General features: G+C 40.8%; 1 protein-coding gene across 1 annotated transcript; it reads left to right on the top strand.

Moving 5' to 3' along the window:
- The first annotated feature begins 1522 nt into the window (after window positions 1-1522).
- LOC137254829 (uncharacterized) lies at window positions 1523-18036 on the top strand. The gene is made up of 19 exons (XM_067792555.1): window positions 1523-1726; window positions 2239-2315; window positions 2606-2721; window positions 3333-3422; window positions 4015-4155; window positions 5027-5142; window positions 5730-5830; window positions 6366-6454; window positions 6948-7063; window positions 7460-7584; window positions 8713-8802; window positions 9021-9193; window positions 10740-10835; window positions 11664-11792; window positions 12927-13073; window positions 14096-14180; window positions 15500-15612; window positions 16034-16187; window positions 17294-18036. The coding sequence occupies exons 1-19, from the start codon at window positions 1623-1625 to the stop codon at window positions 17353-17355; spliced, it is 2124 nt and encodes a 707-aa protein (XP_067648656.1). The 5' UTR covers window positions 1523-1622; the 3' UTR covers window positions 17356-18036.
- The last annotated feature ends 425 nt before the right edge of the window (window positions 18037-18461 follow it).

Raw genomic sequence — 18461 nt, 5'->3', positions numbered from 1 at the left:
TTCAGCAGCCCATGCTTGCCTTAAAAGGCGACTACGCTTTGTCGTAAGATGCGACTAACGGATCGGGTGGTCAGCCTCGCTGACGTGTTTGACACATGTCATCGGTTCCCAATTGCGCAGATCGATGGTCATGTTGTTGATCACCGGATTGTCTCGTCCAGACTCGATTATTTGCAGACAGCCGCCATATAGCTGGAGTATAGCTGAGTGCGGCGTAAAATTAACTCACTCACTCACTTTGAACTCTAGATGGCCCAGACTCAACACCAGTATTTACGCCATTAGTCGACCAACGCGTGATGTCCGAGGGTATCAACAGTGCCTAAACTGATGCAGAAGAAGTCACTACTCCAAACTGACTATTACTGTGCATATGATACAATCATAATTACTCACAAGAGGCACTATATTAGTGATATATATGTGTTTATTATTCATATATGCTCAATATGGTTCCGAAAGACGAATCTTTCTCTGTGTCATTACTAATGAATACTCGTATATTGTTGGTGTTACTGGTCACGTCATCGTATCCCAATTCCGCAGATCGATGTTCGTGCTGTTGGTCACTGGATGGTCTGGTTCAATCTATACTGATTACAGGCCGCCGCAATATAGTTCTACTACTGGTATGTGCCATGTTAAACAACCAACCAACCAACCAACCAACCAACCAACCAATGCCATTGCTGTTGGTGGTTAATATTTCAAGTTTATAGTATTGATATCGTGTCATGCGGAATAACCGTGTGGGAGAGATTCGCTCTGAACACGAAATGGAGTTTGTGGTGCACTAGCATGCTCATACTGTTAACCGCTGGTTTGTCGGATCATGATTCGACTACGTGGCCCGTAGTAAGGTTGCCTCGAAGGTAAAAAGTGGTCAGTTCTCCTGAGCTGAATAGCTATGATACATTACCACTGGTCAGTGCACAGAACATAGTCGTAACATCCTCGTCGTTGTCCGCACGTTCGTTGCAAACGCGGATCCGGAATCTCTTCCATTGTTTTGTTTTGTTCTTTAACGCCGCTCTCTCACCGCAATATTCCACGTCTTCTTCTATTTCAGTATTAGATGTTCTCGTCACGGTATGGCTGAAATATTGCCGATGTGAAGTTAAATATTAACTCACTCACTCCACGTCTCTGTAGAGAAAGATAACGTAATATATGAACTTAACGCCACACTGAGCAACATTTCAGTTATATGGATCCTGTCTGTAAATAATCGAGTGTGAACCGGGCAATCCAGTGATCAAGAGCATGAGCATCGATCTAAGCAACTAGGAAACGATGAAGGTATAAATTGGAGAATATTCCATTTTGAAGAGATGTCCCTTACGAACAAGTTTTTTTACACTAGATTTCAAACATGATAGGCGTCATCTAGCAGTACATTCCTCACTAAGCCACCCAGTCCCATCAGTCGCCTCCTATGACAAGCATGGTTTATTGAAGATCAACCCTAACCCTGATCCTCACGGGTTCACCACGTATTAATATCGGTAAACCATTTCCTTTTATCTCAAGGTCAAGGTTGGCTCCCCCAGCTGCTTGTTCTCAGCTATACTCACGTACATTACGCTTGCAATCTTCAATATTTTAACGTTTCCACCTAAGCAATGGCGTGGGTAGTGGTTCTGTGTCTGGGTCTGTTGTTGCCCCTGGGCCACTCCAAGACAGTCCACATCTATGTCAGCCCCAAAGGATCAGACGGAAACTCAGGGTGAGAACTTGGTTCTGGGCGGATGATTAATTCGCAGGTGTTTTATTCAGTGTCTGACTCGATTCGCCGGGACAGAAATAATATCGCTGAGCTGAACAACAAACTGCACATAGAACTACTTCTGGGTGGCTTAATTTACCAAAAGTATGTTTGATACAAAAGTATGAAGCTTAAACAATTCAGTTATCCTAGTTTTAAACATTTTTAAATTGTTAAATTGTTTTCGACTCAAAGTAATATAATTTTGGAAGCATGCAGTATGTTTGCATATGGCTTTAGAAAATGATTGCTCCATTTATAACATCTTGTGAATTTCGTGCAAGCACAACAGTCGTTTGTGCACGGGAACAAAATGTAAATATTTGCAGTGAACACTGAACATGTCTTCTGTCAGGTTCGCTTCCTCTAAAACGGCCGCAACCAGGCTGAAGATGCTAAGAATTTGCCAGCGTCTGCTAAAGGTCCACCCATCATTTCCCGTAAGCATATATATACCCGTTTTATGTGCCCAGGTTGGATATCTCCCACCCGGTAGCCACCCTGGACAAGGCCAGACAGTTACTGGAGAGCAGTGGTATCAAGGACAATAGTGAGTAGGTTCTGAAGTTCACCTTTCGAACATTAATTTCTTTCAGAAGACGAACACTGTTTATGGGCAGACAACTTCGTTATTGCAGTAGTTGCATCCACTGAAATAATTTGTCCATCCACGAAAAGCATCCATTGCCTTAATGGGGTTGTCGATCCAAAAAGTGTCCCTCTTCATCCTACCAGCCTAAAAATGTTACTCACGGAAGGTACCATTTAACCCTCTTACAATATCAGATTGACAAAGTTCAATAGGAGTGTGATTCCTCCAACGTTTTCTTCGCCCTGTAGCAGTGTACGTTGAGCTGATGGGAGGATACCACAACCTGCAGTCCACCCTACACTTCACCCACGCCTACTCCCAGCCTGTCACCTTCAGAGCCTACCAGGACCAGGAGGTCCATGTGGTGAGTGGGTGGTCCATGTGGTGAGTGGGTGGTCCACGTGGTGAGTGGGTGGTCCACGTGGTGAGTGTGGAGGTCCACGTGGTGAGTGTGGAGGTCCACGTGGTGAGTGGGTGGTCCACGTGGTGAGTGGGTGGTCCATGTGGTGAGTGGGAGGTCCATGTGGTGAGTGTGGAGGTCCACGTGGTGAGTGTGGAGGTCCACGTGGTGAGTGGGTGGTCCACGTGGTGAGTCTGATGAGTGGTGAGATTCACGTGATGAATGAGGAGACCCTCCTTGGGAATGAGGAGATCTCCACGTTGAATGAGGAGGTCTGCATTGTGAGTAAAGAGTTCCATGTTGAGAAAGTCCACGGAGCAGGATACATATTTGCATATCGTTGACTAGGAGCGGTACATGTTCTGCCCTTTTAAGGTGTGAAATGTGCTGTATGAAAGGCGCAATAAGCATCAGTTTAATTTCCTGTTACATGTAATTTCCTCAATAGAAGCTAGGAAACTGGTGCTTCTTCTGCGCCTAGCAAACAGAATGAAAGGAAACAGACTGAAGGTGATACTTTTGTCAAGTAACAGACACAACACCTTAATCATCTTCTTTCGTTACGATATTACCAGACAGGAGGCAAGAAGATCCCAACAAACCTGTTTACCCATGTCACAGACAGCAGTGTGTTGAATATGCTGCCTTCAAGTTCAAGATCAAAGGTAGTTATGAGGAATTCATTCTTCTTCAAAGAACTTTAACGGTTTTGTATTTGCATTGATACATTCGGTCTCGTAGAAGTGAGTGCGGTTTTACGCTGCTTTTAGCAATATTCCAGGAATATCCCCGTGGGGACGAGCGCACGCCATAACCACTTGGCTACCCCGTTTCAGTACACTCACAAGGGACGACTTACAACTAGCCTAGTATTACTGGACCTAGACTTTCCCTTAGCGCTAACACAGTCGTAAGTGCCATACATTAACATTAACTTACGACTGTCTTAGCGCTAAGAGAGCTTCGAAAATCTAGGCCCTGAACTGTGATCTCATATAAAGTGGATACAACAGTGGCAACCGCAGCAGTGCAAGTTCCAAAGAATAACAAGTCATGCAGAGTAACATTGAATGTCCATAATCGGTTCGATCATGAATAATAAATAATATATTTTGGTGCTTTACGTTTTACTTTAATCATCGCTATACTTTTGTTACAAAACACACTTTCCATACCTGTAACATTGTTTCAAAATATACAGCAGAGCGTTATCTCAAAGAGGCATTTCCGCGCTCCTATCGACTGTCTCTGTTTAAGGTGATGCAAGTACACCTACCCAGTGCTGGCGTCACCGACTACGGCAAGATGACCAACTTCGGCTTCTATCGATCCAGGACTGCGTGGCTGGAGATCTTCATCAACGGGGAGCCAGCCAGGTTGGCCCAGTACCCGAATGAGGTAGGATGGTGTGGCCAGACTAGCCCAGTACCCGAACGAGGTAGGGGGAGACCTGGGACCGTATTGTGCAGTGACAGGTGGAGCTAGACTGGTCCACTATACCAGCATAGTTAGAGGGATCAGTCAGACTAACTCAGTGCTGAGCTATTCACATGAAAGAAGGTCGATACAGATCTATATATGTTACAGTCAGATCAAGAAATCAGTCATTCATCAGATGAATCAAAAATTCAGTCATTTCCTGAAATTACTAAGAGGGTCAGCCATTTCGCTTCATTTTGTTTAACAATCAATATACTTCTGTCATTACATGAAATTTCATTTCATCTTTTTGTGGTGGACAGGGGTTTGTGAGGTGTGGCTGCTTTGGACACAGAAAGTGTCAAACAAACAGGTGTTAATGTTCCAAAGCCAAGCTGAAGTGCAACAGTCGCTGCCACAATAGTTTTAATTGTTAGTGACAAATAACCTTGAACTTGTGATCCTCTTTCTTAAGTTATTAAGTAAAATGTTATGAAATAACTGAAGGATATCGATTGTTGTTAAACAAAATGACTCGGAGTGACTGACCCTCATCGTCATTACATGAAATGATTGAAAGTTTAAATCATTTCACGAAGTGGCTGATTTCACAGTCTGACTACAACATACACATTCTGACTGCGTGTATTGTAACATGGTTGCAACACCAAAAGATTACTGTAGATGCAACAATATTGCAAGGCATAGGCTTGTCTGAAGATGTGACATTGGTATTCATTGTGACTCTATTTTTATCAGTCACACTTCGACTAGAAAGATATTGATAATTATTTAGTAGCGGATGTATTGTAAAGCTATAATGGTTGACACTTTGGTATAAATTCTGCAGAAATTCCTGAACATCAACTCAGTCCCTGGCGGTAGGCATGGCAAAGTGTTCACCTACAGCACACATGAAGACTCCAGATGGGTGCACGAGAAAGAACCATGGGCTTACGGATTCTGGTAACACTGAACAGGAATTTCTCTTTAGTATTGGAGACGAGAGATTTGCAGACCAGTGCTTTAAATTACAGGCACTTATGATTGTAAAGATACTCTATAATTCGGATATGAAAGACTCAGCGATTTTTGTGCTGGGGCAATGGCTTTTGGTACAGCATGTTCTAGCAGATTCTAATGGAAAGTGGGTCGGGTGTCGTAATTAGGACATTCCTCTGAGTCCCACGATTCGAACCAATGAATCTTCTAACCAGGGGTCTAATGCCTTGTCGAGACAACCAAAGAGGTAAGAATGTCATATATGGGATGATTAAACCCCCTAACACAAACGGACCTTGGTTGGTTTATTGACTTAATATCCAGAATTTGCTGGACTGTGTACGGAAGTGTGGACATTGTTTGATTGTTATGGTGGTCGATATTAGTATTTGACATCAGAATTATCCAGAGTGAGCTAGACTGTGAAATAAATTTAGTGGTGATGTGGATTAGGCGATGGCCAGAACTGATGTTTGTTACCGGTGATATGTCAAGAATGACATCTGAAGGTGTGAAACATTTCAGGTGTAATGCTGTTTCTCTCTTGCCAGGTACTGGAGCTGGGCAGACGATGCTGCTGCCATCAGCCACATTGACTCCCACAAGCATCAGATAACTCTAGCAAATGACACACACTATGGACTCAGAGTAGGTCAGCGTGAACAAAAAGCCTGCACTTTATGCTTCTCTAGAATATTACTGACACTTCTGAAAAGCCTTTGCTCTTTACACAAACTGACCAAATATCGATTCGCTTTATCGGTACTTTTTTGTAACCATATGTTTCTCGTCTTTCGTTTGAAAAAAAGTAAATAACAAGCAAAAACTCGCCGATACATGTGGGTGGAAACACATACGAATTCACTAGAATGCTTTTTTCATGTTTGCAAACTTGGATTTGTGAGACATTACTTAACATTATTATTTACGGAAATTGAACATTGTTTATTACCCATACAGTGAAGCATAACCGTGTGCATAAAACGTGGAGCTGTTTAGAAATAGAAAGTTAGATACAAAAAGAAAATAAAGAAATTAACACACTCGCGAGTGTTTCATATTGTTTTTACGAAACTTGTGTCGCTCTCGGGAAATATGGAATTTTTCTGACACTCGATTCGTACAAACAATATGCCACACTCACTCGTGTATTAATCTCTCTATATAGTGTTGTTGTTTATGTCCAGGTCACTATGACCCGAACCATCTGGCCGGATATTACACCCAGGGCGGCTACTTCCGGGTATTCAACATGCTCTCAGAGCTAGATCAGCCGGTGAGAACATCTTCATCATTCTCAAACTCATCCTCATCCTCTGCAACGTATTATGTTTCACTCGCTATTTGTCGCTTCCAACCCATTTTTGAAATATTAAAACATATAATCTGGAAAGCAACGATCCATCAGTTGCCCCATGAAAACACTTTTGATAAACTGCTATGTTACCAGTCCATATCATTACTCATATTCCGAGACCCGTGAAGGTGCGGGTCAGAATATTGACCTATGCTTGTCGTAAAAAGGTGACTAACGAGATCGGGTGGTCAGACCTGCTGACTTGATTGACACATGACATCGGATTACATTTGCGCAGATCGATGCTTATGATCACTGGATTGTCTGGTCCAGACTCAATTATTTACAGACCGCCCCCATACAGCTGGAATATTGATGAGTGCGACGTTAAACTACACTCACTCACCCACTCATTCACTCACACATTTATATACCAAGCTCGGTTGATGTTTTGCGTTATCCTTTTGTACAGGGAGAATACTATCTTGACCGATCAAATGGCAACCTATACATCTGGCCCAACACAAAGACGGGCACCTTAGACTCCTCTGATGACGTCACTGTCTCTCTCATCAACGACTGCATCAGGTACGTCAAGTAGAAGAGCTATATATTAATCAAAAGGACAGTGGCTTGCAATATTTTTTTGTTATTTCAGTGTAACGGATAATTTGTTCAGCACCTGAAGGTATGTAATAAATGCACTTAAGGTCCATACAGGTAGCAAAGGTAGTGTAAACTCCCATGATCCTTCATCTGGTGATCTGCTTTCTGTTGCAGGTGCTCGATAGCCCGTGATTTAGTTTCTATTTTTTTCATATAGTGCTATCCATTTATGAAATAAACATGCTAGGTTTTCCAAAAAAATAGTATTAGTGAAACTGTTCATCTTTAAAATGCAATTATATTTAATACATTATTGCTGATGCTGATTATAATATTATGTTAAAATAAATTTCCGGCACCATATATTTTATTTGTCAGCATGGACCGTGGGGTCGGAAACATAAATTTTGTGGGGTTCTCCTTGGAGGCGTGTCGTCACGAAGGCATCAGAGGAGACGGTCTACACAACATCAACATTCAAAACATGGATATACAAAATTTGGGTGAGTTGTTCAAAGGAAGAATCCGTTTCGACTAGCAGGGTCTAGAAGGACCTATTGATGTGTTTATCTCGGCTATTTCGTCGACAGCTTCAATGCTGTAATATTGCTGAAACCAAAACTATCGTGATAAAATATACGGAGGCCAAACAGGATACACTACTATTTATACTATCTTTACGTTGCTCGCACATATCGGCGAATAATTCTAAATTGTAGGAAAAGGTATAGGAGCTTTTTTTCAGATTAAGGCAACGCTTTAGAATTTATTTTTGTAATGCAGTGTTGCGGCGTGTGTACAAAAATGTGACAGCATGTGTGTATGGACATCTGGATACTGCAGCTTTTAAACATATCGTAAAGGGGTAGCGTAAGGCGGTGTTCCTGCTCAGTTTGTGTCTTCATTTTCCATTAATGCAATATCCGAGAAAACCAAGTCTGCTTGTAAAAATGGTGCTCAGTTACTTCCAGCCTTGCCCGAGCTGTTCCTTCTTTTATTTGATGATGATTCTGACTCTAAAAGCAAATGGTTATCTTCGACAGTTATTACCGCGAAACACAGAGTCTACATATACATTCAAACAAGACAAGAATTGTTGTATCAAACAGGGTTTTGGTTGTTGCTTTCTAGAAATCACCCTTGGTAAATATCGATAAAGTATCTGACACTTAAAGCTGAGAAAGTTGTAACAATACTATTACTGCATACTAGGGTCAACAGAAAATGACCAGCTTCTACAGAATATGGCTACGTTTAGACACCACGTACTGTCAAAACATAAACGTGCATCAGCTAACCAGGTCTAAACTTGCACGGCACCGTATACCTCTGGTCTACAGTTCAGACATACACACAACTTCAGGTACTATATTACCAGCAAATACAATGGCAGGCACATTCAAAGCTAAGTCAAGAAACTTGCTTCGCTGTTCAAGGTCGATTTGATTATAAATTGCTGCAACAAATGTACACTCATGACCCAGTCACAACTGGGCAGTCGAATCTGCCTTTAGCTGACATTTCATATGGATACGGAAAGGATTTAATCGCTTCAATTTGCATATCATTTAGTGCAGTTTAATATTAAATTACCACAGTCTGTTAAGATATTCTTAATATCTTATCATCAGGTTCATATGGCGTCCATATCACCGGAAGTAGTAATATTATCGTATCCAGATGTAACATCCATTCCACCAACGGAGGTGTCGCCATTAACGGTAACAAAACAGTTCATGACCTTAACTCCGATTGATCTTATGCATAGCAAGATTGATTATAATTATTGTAATAAGAACTGATTTAACAATCTAACTTCAAATACGAAATCACTTTTCTTATGCGTGACTGCCATTTCTGAAAGATCTTTAGTGGGAGTACCTCTCCGAAGAAGTTTTGGCATCGTTGTTTACCGATTTCTTTATTCTTAAATTTTCAGGTGGTAATCAAAAGACCTTAACTCCTTCTGGAAATATAATAGAAGACAACCATATTTGGCTGGTGGCCCGTGTGGGAGCTGTCGGATACAATGCTGTGTCTATCGGTGGCGTTGGTAACGTGGTTCGTTACAACCACTTACATGATGGCCAATACACCGGACTGATGTGGGGGGTATACCAAGCACTTATTACACTTATTTTGTGTCATTTTGATCAATACATGAATTCAGTCGGACACATAATTCCCATAAATGTATCAGTTTTTCTTTTAAGTGGTTTAAAGAAGCCTACGTCATTTCACAATAAAATACAAAAACACACCAACAAAAAATGTTTATGTAAATGCCATACATCTTAATTCTGAACATAAGTGAACCATGTTATAATCATGTGTACCAAATACAAACCAGACAAACAGAGTACAGGTGATTTACATTAGTTTCGTATTTATTTCAAATACGAAACATCTAAAGCTAACGATTATTTTAGTTTCGTATAATACCTACAGATTGTAAACTGCAGTAGACTTGATGCAATCATCAGGTTTGAATCTGTGCAGCTTTATGAAACCTCCATCTGGTACAAAAGAAACTTTGCACCCGTAATTAGGAATATATTTTGAAAACACATAAAGTAAACACCACACGACGTCTGAAATAAAAGCCTTTTGACGGATCTTTCTCGAAATTCATGTTTATTGTTGACAGCACGTGCAATCCATGCACTAACGGTATAAAAAAGGGCCTGCATGGGTTTCACAAGCAGTCGCCAATAAACATGAATTTCGAGAGTCATTCATCAAAAAGCACAACAGTTCGGTCCCTCCTGGATTCCGCGGCAAATTTTTAAGAATTCCGCGGCAAGTTTAAGCAAATTCTGCACCCTATTTTTCAATATTCTGCAAAACATTCTGCGTTTAAAACATTTAGGAAAAACAACAAAAACATTACAAAGGCCTTCATAATTAAATTCTCAAACACAGATATAAAGATAAGTCTACAGTACACATCACATCTTGAGTAAGTTTGATGACAAAGCACCCACACCTTTTTCTGTGTTTGAGAATTCGTAACGTTGATGCAGACTAACAACCTCCGGCTTCATGCAAATAACAATTTTATGTTGAAACTAAATCTGAAATAATTTCAATTTTGAGAATGAGCGATTTTGAGAACGTAGCTGCAGTGTTCATATAATATTATTTAAAAGATGCCTAAAAACTTACTTTATTAATAAAGTATCTTTAATCATGATTACTTTGAAAATGTTGTCACAGTACATATGTCAGTTCGTTTTATATATAACCGATCCTACTTTTGACATTAACACTACTTTTCATTTCGGCTGTCAGTCAGTTTTCACTCAGTTTTTAATATAAGCAAATTCCGCGGCAGAAAAGTGGAAAAGTCTGCACGAATTCTGCAAGAAAATGCGTTTTCCGCGGACCAGACGTTTTTCTGCATGGAAAGGTAAATTCCGCGATTTTTTCTGCAACCGCGGAATCGCAGAATCCAGGAGGGACTGACAGTTGGTGTGTTTGGGCCAATGATTCCAATGGTGTATCATACTGACCACCGATTTCATGTTTACTTTATGGGCTTTCCAAATATATACACGTCAGTGTATTTGGATCTTTTATTTTTGGCTTATTCACTGACACTGATATGCCCTATGTACAAGTGTCACATTTAATAACATAATAAGTGCCTGGTTGCCAGGGTAACGACAACATAATGGAGTACAATCATATCCATCACATGTGTGTCAACACCAGCGACTGTGGCGCGGTGCATGCTGGGAGAGACTGGACTGCAGTAAGTATAATATCTGAATGACACCGGAAACCAGGGTTCCACACCATATATGGGAATAACGAGACCATTCATTGTTCCTTATCGCTTAGATAGTGAAAAAAGGAGCATAAAATTATTATCGCTAAGTCAGTCACCATCAGCCCACTCACTCTATTGTTATATGTGAACAATGGTATCGTGACTCGGAAAAAAGCCATACATTCATTCTAACTTTTGTGAAAGGTTGGTGATATTCTCACATTAATACGTACACAATTGTTGAAAGTATCTTCCGTGTCCTGGAACAAACGTTTGTTGGTTGGTGTGTTACTTAACGCCGCACTCAGCAATAATCAAGCTGGCGTCGGTCTTTAAATAATCAAGTCTGGACCAGACAATCCAGTGCTCAACAACATGAGGTAGTCAGCGAGTCTCACCAAACGATCCTGCATGGGTTACTTAAGACCAATTCTAACCCGGATCTTCACGGGTACTAAACGTCCATACAGTCACTCATCAGTCATCACTCCTTTCTATGATTCGTTTATATGTCTATCTGTTCTGTAAGGTCGCTGTTAACAACGTTTTTGATTATGACTTCCGTCTGTAATAACCTTTACCAGACAATCTAGTCATTCATATCATGAGCATAGTCCCGTACGACTGGGATACGATGACATGTGTCAACGAGGTCAGTGAGAGTCACGATTTGATCCTGTTAAACGTCTCTTACAACAGCACGTGTTGCTCAAGACCAATATTAAAGTAAACTTCGCCCTGGTTCTGTCTGAATGCCACTATAACACTGAACACATTGATTATTTGCGTATTGAAAACAATTCTCTACAGCGCGGCAACGTGATCCGATACAACCACATCCACCACGTCTTGAGGCACATGCCAGGTGCAGATAACAGAGGCATCATGTTAGACGACCAATTTTCCGGCGTCCACATCGAACACAACGTCTTCTACGAGGTTGGCATTTTAACTCCTAATCAGGGGATGTCTATTCAGCTAAGTGACTCGGGAAATATGTTAACACTGTGGACAGATTAGAACTTGGAGATTTCTGTTAAATATTATTTTAAAATCTTCACATCAATTTTGAAAACTACTCGACTTGGACATTTGGGCGGTTTTGAAAGTTTGCAAATTTTGTACACCAAGAGTTGAAACAAAACGTTTTTTTCTTCGTCTAAGCTCAGTATAATAATACGCCAAGTATAATAATAACCTGTACCCGGATTTTCGAAGCTCTCTTAGCGCTTAGATAGTCGTAAGCCAATGTTAATGTATGGCGCTTACGACTATCTTAGCGTTGAGAGAGCTTCGAAAATCTAGGCCCTGGATAACTTTACTATTTTGGTGCCTTTGATGAACCAACACACTGCAAAAATAATATTATTATGCTTCCTGATATGTACTCTTGTGTAGCAGTGTTTTCCGTAGGATCCTGAAAGGGCAGAGGGACAAAATTTGAAAAGGACCATTCAGTGAATTCCAAGTATTATATTAAGATATTTATGTAACGATTTTTAACGCACAAAGCTTAAAATTAAATCACTTATACTCAACCAAGTACACCAATTCTTGATATTAACTATTGTATCCTTTGTAAAGAAATATTCTGTTGAAGAACACAGCCAAAGAATTCACTTATATTCCTCTGTTCTTCCTGGATATGGCTGGAGGAATCACTACGGAGGCAGGAAAGGGGCGGGACGCAAAATATTTATGGTGATATGTCCTGCTACTAATGTGTTAGTGTAACACTATATACACAACGGCCTGAAGCATATTGGTGCTGAAAAAAATGGATTGAAGTCCACACTGACCCAGGTTAATAATAACGCAATAATTAAAAGCTTTTGTCAACATACCTGTGTTTTAACGTTTCGTCTAGGCTGATTTTCCATTCAGAACAGACACACTCAGTCCCTCCAAGAAGTTGGGTGCATGAACTGACTGAAACAAGGAAATTCGAATTAATTCTAATTCTTCTTTAAACGTACACTTCTGCAAGAAAATATATACTTGGTGGATTCAACAATGAGATCCATGTTGTTCCATTGCAAGCAGACATGGTAACGTAGTTTCATTTGATTGCAGAATCAGTATCACGTCAATATTGGAGGCGGTCGGGACAACATCATACGCTATAACGTCTTCTACGACGCCACCAGCTACCCCGTCAACGTGGACGGCCGTGGTCTCCGGTCTACTAGCAACCAGGCGACTCTCCAAAATAAACTGAAGGTAGGGACAATCGATGTTCCTTGTTCATCTCTACCACCAGGAGTGTCTGAACAGTTAAACAGCATTTAAGCACCCAGCAAGGTTGAGGGCAGTTGGAAGCGCCTGCTCGTTCAATTCAGCGCATCGGTGAAAATGCCTATTTTTGGTGTCCACCTCAACGATATTGCTGGAATATTGCTACAATGACATTATACCACACACCATCACGACACATACTCTTAAAGCTGGTACGTTTCTGTTTTTAATACGAACTGGTCTGGTTTCGTAATCAAAAGGAATGAAATTCCAGTCTCAGTATACTGATGACTAACAGATAGATCATTGTGTCCAACTAATACCTTTCTTGGGTATTGCGCATGGGCAGGAAGGGTGATTATATGTGCATAGCATGTGAAATTACATGTTATGCACATTTTGTTGAGGTTTATAAGTATTTATTTGCAGTATAGAGTGACACGTTCCGCAACATTCATTGCTCGCTTCCTGATATTTACGTATTTAACTATTACGACAAAGGTATGCACATGGAAAAATATACCGCAACACCTTTGATTGTACACCCCATACAGGCATTCACATGCACATAGTGAATTATGTGGGTCTTTGTTTGTGTGTTTGTTTGTTTATTTTGATCATTCTGGTGCCTCATCAATACAGTTTATATATAAACGTGTTACGATCAAGGCGGAGATCCCATGCAGCATGCGTACCTGTAATTAAGCAAATATCCAGTTTCAACCAAGCTTGCATACAACTCGATAAGTGGAAACGTCAGGTCATTTCGTTGTTGATATGAAAAGAATAGGTCTCCTTTTCTGACAATTGGCCAATGATGGGAAATGATTGTGATAGGGAATTCGGGCCTGTCATTGATGGCGGTTTCCAGCATGAAGAGTTCTTTAGCGATAAATACATTGTGTTGTACTGCCCTAAATGTATATTTCAAATGTTGATCAATGCCACAGCAATATAAGACTGTAAATTATCGATCCTGGGTGAGACAGCATTGTTTTTGTTTGCAGTCACTCCCCTACACCAGCAAGACGTGGGCAGACAAATATCCGAAACTGGCCGCCATCGACTCCCACCATCCCATGGCGCCAATGGGTGAGTGTGTTGAACGTTCAAATGCAGTCCCTGTGAATATTAGGAGGGGGAATTACATCGAGGCGATCTTACTAAGACAATACATACGGGGAAAACCAGCAAGATGCAAAATTCATACAGGTTGGCTGAAGTGTATGATCCGATACTCATGCTTCAAAGAGTTCAATATTAACATTCAAGTGTTCGGTAAGGTAAGTCAAAGGCAAAATGTAGCGCAAATCGGGTTGCGCAGTATAGAGAATATGACAAGTCTTCTTATATGCGAGCGAAGCGAGCAAAGGTTGGTACTACTCCCCTCGCTTCGGATCGAAAAATACTTTTCATGTCAAAATAAAATATCGCCACCATCAAAGGTACACTCCCATTTCCTTACTTGGCTGTGCTCTCAGATTTCCTACCCCATGTTTAATAATTGCTCACGTGAAATATGTTTTATTTAACATTTTAGGCGCCACTCGTGGTATTCAGATCGCTCTTCGCCTCCATTACCCCTGCCAGATTCTGGTTGAAAGGAGTGACGGAAAAAGAATAACCAGAAATCATGAACCTATTGGAGTGTATTTGTCTTATCTGTCGTCGCTATTGGTAGATTTTTCGTAATATTTATTCCACATAAAAACACTTCTGGCGTAATGTGCGAATGGAGCAGGGGAGGTAACTGTAAATATTCCATATGGAATAATACCCTCCGGTTCCTTCACTCCGTTGAACCGGAAGCTGGAAGGGGGAATGGAGGCGAAGAACGTTCTGATGTACTACGATTTGCTCTCAAAATGTTGAATAAAACATATTTCACGTGAGTAATTGTTCAACATGGGGTTGGGAATGTGAGAGCACAACCCAGTGAAGAAATGAGTGTATACGTTTGATGGTGTCGATAGTGTATTTTGACGTGAAAAATATTTTTCGAACCAAAGCGAGGAAAGTACGTTGCTAACCTTTGCTCGCTTCGCTCGCATATGAGAAGACTGGTTATTTTCTCCATGTTTCGCAAACCGACAGTTTGCCTGTGGGTAAATACGTTGTTCACTGGTCCCTCGCGGACCATGGGTTGAGGTACCTTCGATGTTTGTTTATGTTCCCTGAGCCTTTCCGGCGTGAGGAACATAAACAAACATTGAGGGTACCTCAACCCATGGTCCCCTCGTGACCAGTGAACAACTTGTAATATCCCTGTCAATGTTCATGATATGGATCACTCGATTGTCTGGTCTAGACTCAATTATTTACAAACCTCTTCCGCGCACCCACCCACATGCTCCCTCACTCATCCACCCACCACCGACTCACTCACTCATTCACTGTTTCTGTTTCCCTAGGCAACCAAATCTATGACAACGTCTTCTACAACGCGCGTGGGTCAAGTGTCGTCCAATACCACACCTCTGGCATCATCAAGAGAGAATACTTTGATGTTCACGATAACTTCAAGGTAAACCTTTCTTATATATTTCAACATGTTATTGTCTGATATTCTTTAAGGCGCAGTGTGCACATTTACTTAAGTACCTGTGAAGATCCGGGTTAGAATTGGTCCACAGCAGCCCATGCTTGTAAGAGTCGACTAACGGAATTGGAATTCAGGCTTTATGACTTGGTTAACGCATGTCATCGTATCAGAAATGCGTAGATTGATGTTTAAGGAGGTCGATCACTAGACTGATTATGAACAGAATGACATGTTACAGTAAGTAACGCCAAACGACCAAAAGAAAACCAACGAAAAACAACAACAAAAAAAACAACAAACAAAATAAACAAATTTGATAATATGATATGTGTATTCAAATAGTTTTCTAGCAGCTTCTAACCCTCTTTTAGTGCTAATCTCTTCAGATTTCTGTTCTGTTCAGGCCAGTCCTGCTGATTTTTGGTCTCCCCGAGAATATGACTTCCGGTTCCGGTGTTCGGCAGAAACCTGGGCCAAACAAAAGTCCGTTCCCGAGCCTATCGACATCAACGCTGTAGGCCCACGTCAGCCTACTGGACCCAAATATATGCAGAAAGGTAGTATGACCTTGATCTCTGACTTCATGCCGTCTGTCGTTAGCATTGGGGCGTTCTTCCTCAGATATCAAAACCAGTCAATGACATATAATAAACTGAAAGCTTCAGATTTCTCTCATAACCGAATTTCCTTGAATTTATCTCTTCATCAGCACTTTCTTACGAGGTGCCCCCGCCGTGGTATCGCTTGAATATTGTTAGAGAGCGGCGTAAAACTAAACTCATCCATATTTTCGAGGACTGGCATAAGAAAGAAAACTAGACTTGTAGAAAACCAAAGTATAAACAGTAAACAGTAGTTATAACGAACTCCAAAGAACCACAAATTGCCATTCTTTTAACCGAATATTGCTAAAATATACAGCAACTGTCCGGGACCAAAAAGTTAGTTCAGTATATCCGACAGCTTGTTATCACTAACTGTGTTCGTGATAACGTCGTGTACCGAGTACCATTACTGGGTATCCACCCTGTCTTTTACGGATAGGACGGTGTGGTAAGCCAGTGCTTATAGCGTTCGTTCGCCATGTTGAAGATTCCTCACAGGGATACACTGTGTGAAGTCCATTTCTGGTGTCCCAAGTAGTAATATTGTTGGAATTTTGCCAAAAGCGGCGTAAAATCACACTCATTCTTTTTGTATCGCATTTTAAAAAATGCCCGTATCATAGTTTCGTGCAAAAGCAAGAGATTAACGTGAGTTTGTAGGAACATACCACTTGAAGAAAAAATGAAAGAGACAATACTCGAACGATCACAGTGACACTGACAAACTTTTGTTGTCCTCCATTTCATATTGTGGAAGCTGATAAAACAAACAACCATTAGTAAAATTAGAGTGACTCTTTAGAGATGGGGAAACCACGGACCCTTGTGTCTTTGAGAGGATTAGAGACGTTTTTTGAAATATAAAATGTTTGAGATGACCCCCCAACTCGAAATGCTTCACAGAACAATACATCATGACAATATATCACGTGTGCTTCATTGTGGGGCAGGACTGAACTGAAGGACTGCAGTCTCTGGAATAGCTCAGAAATAATTATGACTGATAACAAGAGTAAAGAGAGATACTAGTGTGTAATAATACACAATTTGTCTTCCAGCCATTCCCCAGCGCCACAGTACGTCACATCCGGCTTCATGCAGCGGATCTATTGTGGGATAATGGCCACATGTGTTTGATCATTGTCTATATACGGATCACGATGATACGACTATTTGTGTTCCATCATAAAAAGATAAAGTCGAATGTGTTCATTTGAGCTTCTTGAATGTAGTCCTTGAATCATGGGTGTGAGATCGGACCGTTTCCCTGTATCTCACAAGTTATCTTTAACTGAACAATAACAAAATATGACCAGAAAGTCTGACTGCAGTTCAAGACTGAAGATGAGGGGATCATTTAGATGCAAGGAACATTTAGTCAAACCTGTTGGGGTAAGACCCGCGACAACGTTTCAAAGTGACTCTTTGGTCAAAACAAAATGAAATAATACAGTAGAGCGGCGTGCTAACGCCACAGGCATATGTAACGTCACACGGAGAATGGCAAAGGCAATTCAGAAAACCAAAAACAATGAGGCGAGCAGTGCTCACGAGCTTAGCCGGAAGATAACGGAATACTGACCAGGAAGTGATGACCGGATGGCTACAAAGTCGTAGTTGTTTTGACAAGCAGAGAGAAGCGATGGGATTTAATTTATGCTTATTGAAAGGAACTTATCTGAGGTGTGTTTACCTTTGCCTGATATTCATGTAACAGTGAATTTTGTAAAGTAACGTTTAAGATACAACAAATTAAATCAATAGTCTTCATTTGAAACGGTATAAAATATATGAAATTGTGCGAAACATATTTCACATTGTTGCTGTATAACAGGAGTACAAGATGTATAAACGTGCTGCTGATTCCCCGTTATACAGGGTGCTGCTGATTCCCCGTTATACAGGGTTCGTCCATTTAGACAAAACAGATAGGCTGGTTATTTGATTTACAAGAATTTACAGACGCAGCCATTTGCCAGTGTGCGTTTTTTCATTAAAATACTTTGTTCACAAGTAGTTTTAATTTTGAGTTGCTTGCAACTGTCATAATAAACAGTATTCTATAGTTAGATATCGGAATGCAAACATCCTACACCGTCATGGGCCCAAACGATTCCTCAAATGATGACGATATAACATGGCGTCTCGTTTTACAATGAGCGCGTAAGCTAGTGAGTTACGTTTCACGACGTAGTTGGCAAATTCCAGCTATAAGGCGGCGGTAAG

This window comes from Haliotis asinina, chromosome 1, assembly GCF_037392515.1.
Source record: "Haliotis asinina isolate JCU_RB_2024 chromosome 1, JCU_Hal_asi_v2, whole genome shotgun sequence".
Lineage (NCBI taxonomy): Eukaryota > Metazoa > Mollusca > Gastropoda > Lepetellida > Haliotidae > Haliotis > Haliotis asinina.
The sequence above is the reverse complement of the archived record's forward strand: the minus strand, read 5'-3'. Positions and strand labels throughout refer to the sequence as shown.

Excerpts from the sequence above, each read along its gene's own strand:
- LOC137254829 (XM_067792555.1), top strand. The coding sequence starts at position 1,623 with ATGGCGTGGGTAGTGGTTCTGTGTCTGGGTCTGTTGTTGCCCCTGGGC. Across the intron at positions 5,143-5,729 it reads CCATGGGCTTACGGATTCTG|GTACTGGAGCTGGGCAGACG; the intron begins GTAACACTGAAC and ends CTCTCTTGCCAG. Across the intron at positions 7,064-7,459 it reads CTCATCAACGACTGCATCAG|CATGGACCGTGGGGTCGGAA; the intron begins GTACGTCAAGTA and ends TTTATTTGTCAG.